This window comes from Hippocampus zosterae, chromosome 9, assembly GCF_025434085.1.
Source record: "Hippocampus zosterae strain Florida chromosome 9, ASM2543408v3, whole genome shotgun sequence".
NCBI lineage: Eukaryota > Metazoa > Chordata > Actinopteri > Syngnathiformes > Syngnathidae > Hippocampus > Hippocampus zosterae.
Window position 1 is genome coordinate 2,799,346 of NC_067459.1, and position 14,405 is coordinate 2,813,750.

The 14,405-nt window shown below is 41.1% G+C and overlaps 1 protein-coding gene across 3 annotated transcripts in view; it reads left to right on the forward strand.

Annotated features, from left to right (window-relative positions):
* Nucleotides 1-14,405, forward strand: part of setd5 (SET domain containing 5) — a 77,271-nt gene that overhangs the window by 22,577 nt on the left and 40,289 nt on the right. The window contains exons 2-15 of one of the 3 annotated variants that reach the window (XM_052075009.1): nucleotides 1,381-1,654; nucleotides 2,384-2,486; nucleotides 7,915-8,177; nucleotides 9,279-9,337; nucleotides 9,433-9,620; nucleotides 9,704-9,742; nucleotides 9,825-10,109; nucleotides 10,660-10,808; nucleotides 11,211-11,328; nucleotides 11,449-11,558; nucleotides 11,764-12,004; nucleotides 12,240-12,320; nucleotides 12,439-12,585; nucleotides 12,664-13,020. In XM_052075009.1, the coding sequence (XP_051930969.1) occupies nucleotides 1,584-1,654; nucleotides 2,384-2,486; nucleotides 7,915-8,177; nucleotides 9,279-9,337; nucleotides 9,433-9,620; nucleotides 9,704-9,742; nucleotides 9,825-10,109; nucleotides 10,660-10,808; nucleotides 11,211-11,328; nucleotides 11,449-11,558; nucleotides 11,764-12,004; nucleotides 12,240-12,320; nucleotides 12,439-12,585; nucleotides 12,664-13,020 (2,211 nt within the window). In that variant the 5' untranslated portion in view covers nucleotides 1,381-1,583. The remainder of the gene's footprint in view (nucleotides 1-1,380; nucleotides 1,655-2,383; nucleotides 2,487-7,914; nucleotides 8,178-9,278; nucleotides 9,338-9,432; nucleotides 9,621-9,703; nucleotides 9,743-9,824; nucleotides 10,110-10,659; nucleotides 10,809-11,210; nucleotides 11,329-11,448; nucleotides 11,559-11,763; nucleotides 12,005-12,239; nucleotides 12,321-12,438; nucleotides 12,586-12,663; nucleotides 13,021-14,405) is intronic. The other 2 variants (XM_052075010.1, XM_052075011.1) reach the window with 2 other exon arrangements.

The following is a 14,405-nucleotide window of genomic DNA, read 5'->3' on the forward strand; positions in this document are numbered from 1 at the left end:
CTTGCTTGACATAATCCGTTAATTACTCGTTATAATCTATATTGTAAGATGTATGAAGGACTTAGTGTCTTGCTAATTATATGTATTCTTTGTAATTCAAGTCAAGATGTCGCCCGAGTAGGCAGCCATCACGAAGTGCTCTCATGAGCCTTGCTTTTTTTGTTTTGTCACTTTGTGTTTGTTGTTACGTCGTGTGAACCTGATGTGGACTTTTTTCAGCATTTTGGGGCCACGACATTCATCAAGGAGGAGACTCTGTGCTTGGTGGTTGCACCTTCTCGGCAGCATGGGTATACCAGCACTGTTTTTGACTGAGAGGAATGTCGGCGCCATTTGACTGTCGTTGCTGGACAGTCCCGGGGCGCTTGTATCTTGGTCCTGTAATGGGCAGCATTTTTCACAGCCCCGCTTTGTTCAGCGGAGAGATTGGTGCTGTTGAACGGTCTGCGACTGGATGGATGTAAGTCTTGAGGAGCCGACGATGAGAAGAAAGGAGCGTTAGCGCGGAGCGCCGATGCAGATTTGGTACTGGGAGTTGCGGCTTGGAGTTTGAAGTGGATTACGTAGGACAGGAGAAGTGAACTAATCTCTTTTCGTCAATGGACACTACAGCTTCGTGTCTGCTCTCAAAACTTAGCTTGTAGCAGACGTGTGCACATTTTCAGCATGACATCTCTGATCCATTGGTGAAAGGACACTTTGATCCTCTCCTCTTTCATCTATAACTGCTTCAGACAACAAAGTGTTTGCAGAAAAGTGGTGAAGATTGCACGACTATCTGTGTCCTATGTGTTGTGTTATTTTTGTTATTTTGACTTCAAAATGGCGCCGCGAGAGTGGCTGCCTTTTCAGCAGCTCCTATATTTTGTTGTTCTACTTCTTCCATTCATAACTTTGCTTCTGTGAATTGGGAATTTCTCAATTGCAAGACTAATAAATGTTTTCTTATCTCAATTGTACTTGAATGCTTTTTTTTACATCATGGCCAGCCGGGGAATACAGATGAAACTAATCTAATCTGATGACTCTCTGAATGTCTTCCTTGGTCTACCAGTGTGCTTGCCTTTGCTTTAACAGGTCTTTTCTGTTTGTATTTGGTCCAGATTTATCACGTGCACGTGTTAGTTTTGGGAATGGAAATTTACACGAGGATTCCATAATTTTTTTTTCCTCAGAACTGAGGAAAAAGCCGATGTAGGAGGGCGCTACAGAGCCATAATTTGTAACTGTTTCTGACAACATTAAAATATAAAAGTTTTCGTCAGCCCTGATGTGTATGTAAAGTTTGGTGAGATTTTTGTGCATGTTATGTCTCTCAAAAATGCGATTCACATGTCTTTCTATAACAACTACCTCCATTACTGTCTTCTCTGTCCCCAGGTCCCACATGACCGTAAGCCGAGGGCTACGGCTCAGCGGCTCCCCACCATTGGAGTGGTTTGTCACTGTTGTTGGAGCCCTGTGAATTCTCTCCCCAGCTACTGCACCCTCTCCCCACAATTCCATCCTGTCCCTCCCCTACCCCTCCCCTCCCCCCTTCCCCCCTCTTCCCCTCCCTCCCAAGCGTCGCTGTGCTGGACGTCATGAGCATAGTAATCGCTCTAGGAGTCACCACACCTGAAACGTCTTACACAGAAATGGCTGCTGGATCAGAGTAAGTTATCAATGGCTAATGACTTATGCCACATGTAGATGTGTCCATATTTTTCCCCGCAGTAACTCCACAAAATTCACACATTGCTCTGCACCTTTTAAGTATAGTTAAAAAATAAATAGGATGGGATTTCACTCAGTCCATTTAAGTTACAGGGGTTTCTAGTCCTTTCCATGTCAGGTTTGGTGTGAGTAATGTGGACATTCCAAGGGATCCCAAGAATTTCCAAATTCTTCTATTGTTTTTTTTTCTTTTTTTTTTTTAAACTGTATTAAGTAGTTTCTGGAATATCTATTTTCAAGTACCATTTCCAATGTCATTTATTCCTAATGTGAATAATGTGTACTACATTATTCAATGAATAAAAATTGTTGAGTTTGTAACTGAACACTTAAGTGCATATTTTCTTCTTTTGAAGATATTCTCCAATGGAAAACCCAGAGAGAAACGGCAAGGTTATTTACTGTTAAGTCAGTTCTATGTAAAGGCCATGGAGTTGCATAACAAAATGACACCCACATTCCATGTCCTAAATTGTTGTTCAGCTCAGGAGGAAAGCAGTTTCTGAGTTTTGATTCCATCTAGTGGCTAATCATGTGTAACGCGAGGCATGCTGTAAAATACTGTACTGTATATAGAACTTTTTAAAAGATGCTATATTGATCAAGCGAATGAATGAATGAATATATTAATCAAGGTTTTATGTGACATTTATTTTTAAAATTTCAGCCCTGAATCTGTTGAAGCAAGCCCTGCCGTAAATGAGAAAAACTTTAACAACCATAGTTGTGGAAGTGCACAAAGTCATGGGTATCGGGGACTACCATATGCTGTGAGTACAAATTAATATTTTCTTCTCGCATGTACATTCAGTTAAAGGCAAACTTTTTATTTATACAAGTATATGTACAGTACTGGACAAAAGTGAATACACCCTTCACACAGGTGATCATCAGAATCCGCATCAGTAGGTTCTGAAGTTTGAAGCAGGAATGATTTAGTAGGTGAAACCTCTACCTGTTTCATCAATTAAGATTTTCATTTTCATGAAGTAAACATTGTAAAGTGTTCAAAAATCGCATTGACGAAAAGGTATTCAAAAAAGAAGTCACAAATTATATGAGTGTTGTCTCCCCATAAGCTTCCACTGCAGTGGTTGCAAATCTTCCTCGGCTCTCAATACAAAAAAAAAAATCCTATTAAAAAAAAAATAAATCAGAATTAGTGCATACATCACAATACAAACAATGTTACATTAAAGCATTCACAACAAATCACCAATAAAGACAAACTTTACAAATCTAAGCAGTACTGTTACATTAAAAACGTCCACAACAAATGAAAGAACAGCAGCCATAAATACGAATTTACAAATGAAAACAACATTCACATGTAATAAATAGATTTGAGTGTTTTTTGAAAATCTATAATTTGAATAAATTCTGCTGATCTTGTGGCCAAAGTCAAAATGGCCTGAATAAGACTGACTTTTGTAAAAAGTTCGTCCTTGGCTGATGAACAAATAAATCACTACAGCTTGTCGAATAAAATCATCTATAGCAGGGGTGCCCAAACTTTTCGGATCGAAAATCTACTTTTCGATCATCTAACCTCCCGGGGTCTACCCTTACACGCGCGCGCGCACACACAGACACACACACACACACACACACACACACACACACACACACACACACACACACACACACACACACACACGCCATGATGAGAAACAGCCTGAAACTGAGTCATGCGACACACTTTTGCAGCCTGTTATGTATCGTAGCTCTCACGTGCCGTTTTAAAGTGCTTCCCTGGACCCTCCTAGATTCCTATGCTTTGCCCGTGCCCTCTGTGAATTGTACACGAAGCAAACTCTGAATGAGAATGATGACAATAAAAGATAGAGCGCAATTGCAGACTACTGAGCGCTAACAACTTCCGGTGACGTAATCACAAACTTTACCTGCTTTATTTTATTTTTCAATATTTTTGGGGGTGAAAATTAGACTGATAAGATGATTAGGGTGCAGCGTACATGAACACAAAAAAATATGTTCCTAACATGTACAAAGACACACAAATGGTTGTTTTTTTTCTCCTCGACACTCTTCGGATCAACTTGGCACCTGTCTTAGATATACCAGTAGGTCAGGATCGACGTAATGGGCACCCCTGATCTATAGTGTCTGTTTTTTTAAAGATCCAACTTTTCAGAAATAGGAGCACGTTTGTCAGTCAGAATTACTTTCTTTTCTTTTTTTTACAAACATGAAAAGGTTGTACCGTACATTTTAATATATATTTTTTTACATTTTTATTATTTATTTATGTATATATTTATTTGGTTTTGTGGAACGAAGGCCAGGACAACGCGCAGTTCCTTTTTGTTAACACCAGTCGATAAAGGACATCTTGACACGAGGCAGGCGTCCTTGTTTTGAATGATGTGAAGCCTCGCTATATCAATTTTATTTTCAGCAGACCACATACACACACATTGAACAATATTTAGGATATGACAATGCAAGAGGCTGAACTAGCAAATTTTAAAATTGCTAGAGTGGTACAGTAAGAACACCGTCGAGCCAAAGCAATAGCTTTATCCATTTTACTAATCACATGGTCTACATGCCATGACCATGTGAGATTATCTATTGTGAAACCTAACAGTCTCATTTGTGGAACCTGCACTCAGTTGGAGCGTTCCTTTCTTATTAATAATTGACACTTTTTAGACACCGTTTATTTCTCATAAACATAAATAAACTATATTTTTGGATTTATTCACATATCGTCTCCATCATTTTTCCAAGAACAGGTAAAATACTTATGGGCCTACTATAAGCGCTATTAAATGAACAATTGTTGTTTTTCGGAATAGTAATCTTTTTTGATTCCTTCCACCGAATGGGGAAAGTCACGACACACCAAACATCTGTTGAATATTTGGCACAAAGAATGTGACACAAATTCAAGAGCACATTTCAGAAGCTTGCCATGAATATTTTCCAAACCCACAGACATATTATCAGCTGTCATTTTAAAAAGACTGTAAACGTTTTCCATGAAGTTGTTAGATCAAAAGCACCCTGCCTAGTTTTCGTAACTCGCATTGTCTGAGGGTCCGTAGGGAAGTCGAGCCTCAGATTGAGGAGGAACAGTGTGGTTTTCATCCCAGCCGTGGAACAATGGACCAGCTCTACACTCTTTGCAGGGTCCTCGGTTGAACCCTACATGGGAACTCGCCCGACCAGTCTACATGCGCTTTGTGGACTTGGAGAAGGCGTTCAACCGTGTCCCTCTGGGAGTTTTTTGGGGGGTGCTTCGGGAGTACGGGTGACCAAACCCCCTGCCTGATAGGGGCTGTTTGGTCCCAATACCACCGTTGTCAGAGTTTAGTTCGCATTGCTGGCAGTAAGTCAGAATCGTTTCCAGTTAGGTTTGGATTCCGCCAAGGCTGTCCTTTGTTGCCGATTCTGTTCTTAACCTTTATGGACAGAATTTCTAGGCGCAGCCGAAGTTTTGAGGGGGTCCGTTTTGGTGGCCTCAGTATTGCATCTCTGCTTTTTGCAGATGAGGTGGTACTGTTGGCTCCTTCAGTCAAGCAGGGCTCTCCAACTCTCACTGGAGCGTATTGCAGTCGAGTGTGAAGCGGTTGGGATGAAAATCAGCACCTCCAAATCTGAAACAATGGTCCTCATTTGGAAAAGGGTGGAGTGCCCTCTCCGGGTTGGGGAGGAGATCTTGCCCCAAGTGAAGGAGTTTAAGTATCTTCGGGTCTTGTTCACAAGTGAGGGCAGGAGGGAGCGAGAAATGGAGAGGTGGATCGGTGCAGCATCTGCTGTGATGCGGACTTTGTATCGGTCTGTCGTGATAAAGAAGGGAGCTGAGCCAAAGGGCAAAGGTCTCAATTTACCTACGTTCCAACCCTCATCTATGGTTACGAGCTATGGGTCGTGACCAAAAGAACGAGATCCCGGATAAAAGTGGCTGAAATGAGATATCTGTGCAGGGTGTCCGGGCTCTCCCTTAGAGGTAAGGTGAGAAGCTTGGTCATCCGGGAGGGACTCGGAGTAGAGCCGCTTCTCCTCCACATCGAGAGGAGCCAGAGATGTTCTGGGCATGTCCCACTGGCAGGAGACCCCGGGGATGACCCAGGACACGCTGGAGAGACTATGTCACCCAGCTGGCCTGGGAACGCCTTGGGATCCGCCAGGAAGAGCTCTAAGAAGTGGCCGGGGAGATTGAAGTCTGGGCTTCCCTACTAAAGCTGCTGCCCCCTCGACCCGAGCGGTAGAAAATGGAGGGGTGGATGGACATTGTGTATAATAAAAACAAGGACACTGATTCATCAATACACATGTGGATTTTCAATCTATGAATTTTATCATTGTAATAATCTTTCAAACAAAAGCAATATTTACTGGATTCGATTAATCTCAATTCTCTGTTTGTATAAATAAAGGTATGAAGTTTTGTTTTCCTCTATGAAAGTGAGTTATCCGTTTTCCAAATCATCCAAATTTGATTTACCAGCCTCTTTAAATTTCTGCAGGTCGAACAGTTTCTTTTTGCGTTGGTTGAGTTTCATAGTCCAATGTCTTCATTGACGGCACTTTAATCCAGTCCAATTGGCTGCATGATTTAACAACAGTGATCTTGGTGGCATCTCTGCCTCACATTGAAGCTTTTAACTCCTCATCCAGTCGGGGCGTGGGGTTTGATTGAACAGTTCTCCCTTTAGATGGAGCATCCTTGTCTAAATTGACAAAAAGAGTATTAAAAATAGAAGAGGCAAAATCTGGTTTAGATTCTCAGTAAACATTGTCCCAAATGAGGTGTGTTGGAGGAGGGAAACATCTAAAACATACACGTTAGTTGATCCCATGCTCTATAATTTTAATTGTTAATAAATTTAGGGCTCAGGATTTATTTTGTTATCGAAAAAAACTATGAATAAGTGGAAGTGATTGGTGAAGTAGAAGTCAAACGACAGTAGTAGTAGCCATGTTGCATCAGTGAAACAAGAGTCATGTGATCATCAGTATTGCTGACACACCAGAAAAGATCACACAAGAATTATAAGTAGCAGTGGATAAAAAAAATAAAAAGTAACAAGAGAAATGTAGCTTGATGAATCAGATTTAGCCAAGTATTTCTTTACCAAAATACTCAAGTAAAGAGTAGGTTGACTTAAAATTATCCTCACAATTTTGATTCATTCAATAAGATACTTCATTGCAATGGACTAACTGTGTAGCTTGCTGCCTCACACGTCTGTTGAGGCTTCTGAGGTCTCGGGTTTGAATAAGTAGCAAGCGTGTTAAATTTGGTGTGATCACTCTCATACTGGTCACTGCAAGTTCAATGTAGCATTTCACGACAAAAAATTCTCTGAGTATCTGAAAAAGAATCGCTCTCCATAAAGATGGACGAGGCAATCTTTTTTTACCTACACCCTGAAATTGAGTTCCAGCACAAACAATGGCTACAGCGGTTTAACAAGACAGGTACCACTCAGAACTAGCCCTGAAAAAAGTACTGCATTGTAAACTGTATATTTTACAACACATATAGAATGTAAAGAAATAAACTTAGTTGTTAGTAATCGCAAAGCCAAACACATAGGCTTAAATTGAGGCATCTGTAAGTCAAGGGACTGTGCGTTACAATGTAAAAAAGAGTGTCATAAAAAAAATATTAAAGTACATCCAAAAATGTGATGGGTGGTCCCTTTTGTGAGATACTTCATGTGTTTTCAATTTTGAATGCATTTTTAAAAGATAATTTAATGGGAAAAATACCAGTTGTCTTTACAAACCAACGGGTGAAAACAACAAGCTCCAAAGCTTGTTACGACACTATTTTGCATGTGCTTTGTTTCACAGTTTACCGGACATTTATCAATCCCTACTTCTGCATTTGTCCTTTATCTCCTGAATCATGCGGCTGAGTTAACACCCGCAAACCAAGTGTTATTTCCTATGATAAAACCGTCAAAAATGTCTCAGAAAAAAACAATTCAAATGAAAAAAAAATTGCTGCAGATAATTTCTTAAAGTCAATGTCATGCAAAACCACCCTGATGTGTGAAGAAACGAATACTCTGTCTAGTCAACATAGACCTTTTGTAACCACAATCCATTTGTAATATTAACAGCTGTACTGTTTCACATAACTTTATTTTTTTGCCCTCATTTTTATTCATCTCCATTTTCCGTTTCCCTTTTTTTTGCCTGAACACCCGTTGTTTGAAGAAGCAACAGTCTTCCGTTGTGTGTTGTCAGGATCACAACTATGGTGCACCCCCTCCTCCCACCCCACCCGCTTCCCCCCTCGCTCAAACCATCATTCGTCGAATGGATCTCAATGGCATGGTTCGCAGTTCCCGCTATTTCCAAACTACAGAGGACAACTCAGCAGACAGTGATAGCTCCTCAGAGGAGGATGGGGCTGTAGCCAACTGGTGTCACTGCACCCTGATGCCAGACGGCTTGCTTATCAAATGTGACAACTGCAGGTGAGACATGGAGAAGGTGCCCTGTTCTGTATGTTTTGTCAGGAAGCTGCCTTCTCACAGTTTGACCAATAAAATTTGACAAAACAATGGGAACTGAAGGTTCATAATGATTCCACTGTTGGCAAAAGCCTCCCCATATACACCCACCTCCAAAAGTTCAAGGATGGATGAATATGAGTGAAGTAATGAAGTAATGATTACATCTGCTTTTATTTCATGGTACTGCATCTGATACACAACTTAGAAGCACCATTTGTTTCAACTCACAAAGCTTTTCTTTCCCCTCGATTCCCTAATTAACCGATGGGAAAATGAAGATTTAAAAAAATTGGCAATGGCCTGAAGAAAAAGCACTCTGGTGTACTTGGTATAAAAGACGTAAGGTAATGAAAATAACAGTGATTGCCGAAAACAGCTCTCATAGTGTCCATAAGAACGGGAGTTAAGGTGTCATTTTAATTCATAGAAAACTCCATAAACAAACGTACAAAGGCTACATACACTAAGAGATGCAAACCACTCATTCGAAAAGGATTCAGAAAGTCTGAGTGGAATATGCCGAAACATAACAAGACAAGCCTCAACAATTCTGGAACCTTGATCATGGGTTTGAACCTAAAGTGACCTGTCGATCCTTCAGCATGCTTCAAAGTCATGACCCAGAACACATTGCCAAAACACCAAAAAAAATCATCAAGGTCAAGAAGTGGAATGCTTTAAATTAGCAGTCAGTCCCTCCAGAATTTAACCAGATGGTGTGCATTTTCCGTGCTGAAGAGGAGACTGAAGGAAGTAACCCACAAAGCATGCAACTGAAAATTAAACATGAAGTCTTATTCACTTTCATCTATTTTAACTACATCTTCTCCTACACTTTTTCTCAGCTAAAAATTAGGTGCATCACGCACATGCTATAGTTGTGGATGAGTTCCAGATGTAAATGTATTCAATCCCAGCAAAGGACAAAAAGGAAATGGCTGTTCCAATATGTTTGCAGGGGCTGTACACTAAATGTTTGTGTTTTTTTGACTGATTTCCCTTATATCCAAACTATCAATAATATATATTTGTAATGTTGTTTTGGCTATTCTCTTGTTGCAGAGGACTTGACGGGAGGAAAGGAACAGATGGCCAGCACAGGAAAAATGAAAATGTCTCAGGTATTTGACTTTTTTTCCCTTCACCACTTTCAGGTCAGTTTTTGTATCTGTCAAGATCATTACACCCAAGCAACATACTTGTGCTTTCTTGGTAGCTGGAGAGAGCAGTGCCACAGAGAGTGGCGATGAAGAAGTGTCACCTTCCACCATCTCTTACACTGCCACCCAGCACACACCTACCAGCATCAAACTTACTGTCAACAGAGTTAAAAGAAGTAAATCGAAAAAGAGGAAAAAGAGTACAGAAAAAGCCAGTGGAACACCAAAGGGCAAGAAAGTCAAAGTATGCAAAAATATTTCACGGTACTATTTGCCACATCTCTGAAAAAAGTACATATTTTTAATTGAAGTTATGTATTTTCTCAGGCTTTTAGAGAGGGTTCACGGAAGTCGATGAGGATGAAGGTATGACTGGCATACAGTATAAATGAAGTGGGGTTTGTATTGGTGCCACTTTAGAGTTTCAAGCATCTTTTCTTTTGTCAAGAACTTGACAACAGAGGCCAGTGTGCTGGACGAGAACACAACAGAGGGATGGGAGAGTAGAATCCGCCAGTGGACAGAACAATATGAGGAGGCTTTGGCCAACCAGTATAGCTCTGACATCCAGACTTTGCTCCAGCTCCACCACACTGCCAGAACTACTGTTGGAAACACAGAAAGTGGACGTACGAGTCTTCCATCCACTTCACCGACATCCGTTGACGCCATGGACACTATCAACCGCACCGAGCTGGCCTGTAACAACACTGTGCTCGGCTCGCAGATGCAGGTTGGCCCAATAATTATATCCATTTACAATATTTAACATTGTCGTGGACTGCCACTCTACATGGGGGATAGGGATTGGGCTGGCCCGCAAATTGCGAAAAATTAAAATATTGAATTCTAAAAGGACTGGAATATACAGTAGTATCTCAACTTAGGAACTTAATTGCTTCCGTGACCCTGTTTGTAACTCTAAAACTGTTTATAAACCAAGGTCAATTTTCACATTCAACCGAGTGGGAATGCAATTAATTCCTTCCACCCCTTAAAGTGTTGAACATTGGAAGCTCGAGTTAAGAAAGCTTTTTTTTTGTGTACAGTTCGGGTTAAGTTCCAAATTTTCGGAGAAATATTACCTCTATTTACAGACTATTTTCAATACAGGATAGGAATGGTCATAGCTTGGAAGAGCGGATGGATCTATGTTGTCATTCTAATTGCACTGTGTAACCATCAGCACTACTGTAATTACGAACATTTCACAAATTGAACTGCAACATTTTATACACTAGCGTGTATCATGGGTCACTTGAAACTTTTTTTTATGTTTTTAGCTGCAGTTAGGACGTGTAACGCGTGTGCAAAAACACAGGAAGATCCTTCGTGCCGCCAAGAACCTTGATCCTGACATCCTCATTATTGAGTATAGAGGGAAGGTCATGCTCAAGCAACAGTTTGAAGTCAACGGGCATTTCTTTAAAAAGTAAGTATGACTTTTCGTGAGTTCCACAACCAATTTCATATCTGTCCTTGTCAGACCACGGCAGAGTTTTCCACTTTGCGTCCATCCATCTCAGAAGAGCTTTGGCCCAGTGAAGACATTGCGGTCTCTGGGTTTTGTTGATATCAGACTTTCACTTTGATTGTTGAGAGTTTGTAGATGAGGCTAGTATTATTAAAGAACCACATTTGACATTTTAAAAAGTACATTTTATTCACTGCTAAGATTGTCTTTTGACAAAAATGGACTGAACTACTCAATGACAGGGAAGTTATTTAAGTTAAATTATTTTTAGTGGTTTCAACAGAATAACTAGTAATATGCAACATCAAGAACAACGCTGTAATGACACAGGTGATGAAGTACAATTTCCATGTCTTTTAGGCCCTACCCTTTTGTACTCTTTTACTCCAAATTTAATGATGTTGAGATGTGTGTGGATGCAAGGACCTTTGGAAATGACGCACGCTTTATTAGAAGGTCCTGCACACCCAACGCTGAGGTGAGTTACGAATGGTGTTTATTATGACCTCATAGGTTGCCATCTTGTTTCTCCTTGATTTATTTTGAAGTTCTTAGTTTATCTGTATTTTGGTGAGTCGTGTATTGACTTCTTTCTCAGGTGCGACATATGATTGCTGAGGGTATGATACATCTGTGTATCTATGCCATTAGTCAAATCACAAAGGACACTGAAGTCACTATTGGATTTGATTATGAGTTCAACAGCTGGTCAGTACTGCTTCTCACGATTCAATATATTTCACTCACCCTCACTGAATTGATCACAATTTTGTTCTTTGACATTTCCTAACTCAAACAACACATTTCTTTGTTTGATGGATGCTAGCTAACCTTTTCACTGGGTTATTTACTGCCTTTTATTGGTACGTTCTCCAGTCAATACAAGTCTTCTGTTCTCATTTCAATCCATCAGTAATTACAAGGTAGACTGCGCTTGCCATAAAGGGAACCAGAATTGCCCTGTGCAGAAACACAACATGAGCCCCAGGGAGAGCTTGCCGAGTACCCCCACAGTACCACCGCCCTCTCCTTTGATTGGTGCTGAGACCCGGCAGAGAAAGGCCCGCAGAAGAGAGCTAGAGGTTTGTCCAGAGAGCAATCAGGCTATCCAGCACCAAGAGGCCAAAGAGCTGCAAGGAAACAGTGATGCAGAGGTATGTGGCTGATAGTGATCCACCCCCCCTGCCCCCCATGCATGTGATTATCATGAAGGTTAAACAGCAACGCAGTTTAGTTGCCCCACAAGCATTACACATCACCAAATAGTAACCTGTCACAGCTGCATATCCTGCCCCCAAACACACTGTTGCTTTGTGATTGGTCCACGCTACCTTGATTTTGTTACCTTGTAAGGTTAATTCCTGATCTGCTATATGTCTGTGATTATAGGCAGCGCTGGATGAAGTGAAGATAGAAGAGGCTGAAGAAGGAGAGGTGGATGAAAACGAAATTGTCATCCCCAATAAAAAAGTATGATATTCATTTGTCTCCATTTAAAAGTTATTCATTTTGATTATTGTTCATGCTGGGGTTTTTTTCATTATAATCACACTGCACTAATTTTGTTCAACTCTGTCTCTGAATTTAGACATTGAACAGTCTGGAAAAGAGGCGGCGAAAGACGGTCGCAGATGTAAAGGAGGATGGTGTAGAAACAGAAGAGGGGACAAGAGCCACCCCCATACCCCTTAACACAGGGATAGGCATTAGCACACGACGTACTACCTATGTCACGGTCAGTATTGTTCTTAAAAAGATCTTAGATTTTCCCTTTTCCAGACCCCAGATTTAATTCTATTTTCGTTTTCTATAGGAAGCACCGTCTATTGAAGAAAAGTCCTCATTACCAAATCTGCCTCCCCCAGCTGCCCCCCCTAAACCCGCTCGCTCTTCTAAGCCTCGTCCCAAGAGCCGAATGTCTCGCTACCGCTCCAGCTCATCCCAACGTGCCAGGCGGCAGCGTCAAGCACTCGCCCAGCAGGCTGCTGCAGCAGCAGCTCCTTTAGTTGAGCAGAGTGCTGGTCTTGATGAGGAGGTTTCTCATGGCCCATATGCTTCTGAGCTGAGCCAAGGGGAGAGTGGGCTGGCCACTGGTCAGCTCTTGGATGGAGATGGCCAGGGTCTGAATTGCATCAACAGAGGCAACTTGCGTTACCCCAAGACCAAGAAGGTTGGAGAAGATCCAATTTTTAAGTTGTTCAAATCATTCTTCGTGAAGCAACAGCAAGACGTATGATTTGACCCTGTTGCATGTGTTCAGACAGACTGCTTTTCAAAATGAATGCAATATTTTTATACAAAAATGTACAGCTCAAGCTTAAAGCTGAGATTGGTAGGTATAGTTTCCTGCTACAATATTTTCAACTCACATTGATCATACGTGTGAAAGATCTAATTTTATCCCACGCAGATACTATAGATTTATACAGTAGTTTTATGTCCGCCACCCTCGGTTATTTTGTGCAGTACGCACACGTCATACTTTCATTTAGATCCTGGTCAGAATTTGCCTGTTCATAACAATACATGAAGAGCTAAAGATGGACCATGCATTTTGACAATGTTAAGAATTAATTGTTCTCATTTTGATGTCATTTAAAGCAGGGGTCCCCAACCTTTTTTGCCCCACGGACCAGTATATGTAAGACAATATTTTCAGGGACTGTCATTTAAGGTGTGGCGGAAATAATACAACAAAATAATATGGTATGAGCTGCATGAAAATTGTTGTGTTTTCGAAATATAATAAACACAAGGAGCATCTAATTGGCCGCAACACTCTGATCGCGATGGTCATGTTTAATGCCTTCAAAATACGATACAACGCAAATTCAAAGTGCATTAAAATGACGACTCACCACAGCCCCGAGCTTGATTTTCTGCAACAAGACGGTCCCATCTCGGGGTATCGGAGACAATGACACCTTAAATGTGTGGTTTATGTCTAGTCTTCTCCGTCATTTTGTTTTAGTCGCCTTTGCTGCAAAAAGCCCCAGCCTCACACAGGTAGGATGTCGGAAATAGCAACAGTGCTATTGTGGCGAGCTCAAGAGTATTCAGCCATAACTCGAACCACTTGTCTCGAACGTACTTTTAAATTAAGGCCGCCGTCATTTGCGATCTCCAGCAGTTTTTTTAAAACTCATTTTGCGAGCTCCTGCGTTTTGTTTTTAGCGTAATAGGTCATGTGACATAGAAGTGTGGCTTGACGTGTGTCAAGCGTGACAGACGGATGTAACGGAGAATCCGGTAATTTTTCAAAATAAAACATCTGTCGTATTCCGAAATAAATAAAACTGAATTAAGGCGAGTTCTTTCTGTGCGGCCCGGTACCAAATGACCTGCGGACCGGCGATTGGGGACCCCTGATTTAAAGAACAGTTTAATTTGAAATTTAGATTACAATAATGATGGTAATGTAGTGGTTAGTTGGAGCTGCCGGCACGGTTACAAAAAAACTTCTCACCTCATTTAGTAGAACTGTTGTGCATCAAACGGATCAGTTTCTTAAATCGCTTAACCCAGGGGTGCCCAAACCTTTTCCACTCAAGATCT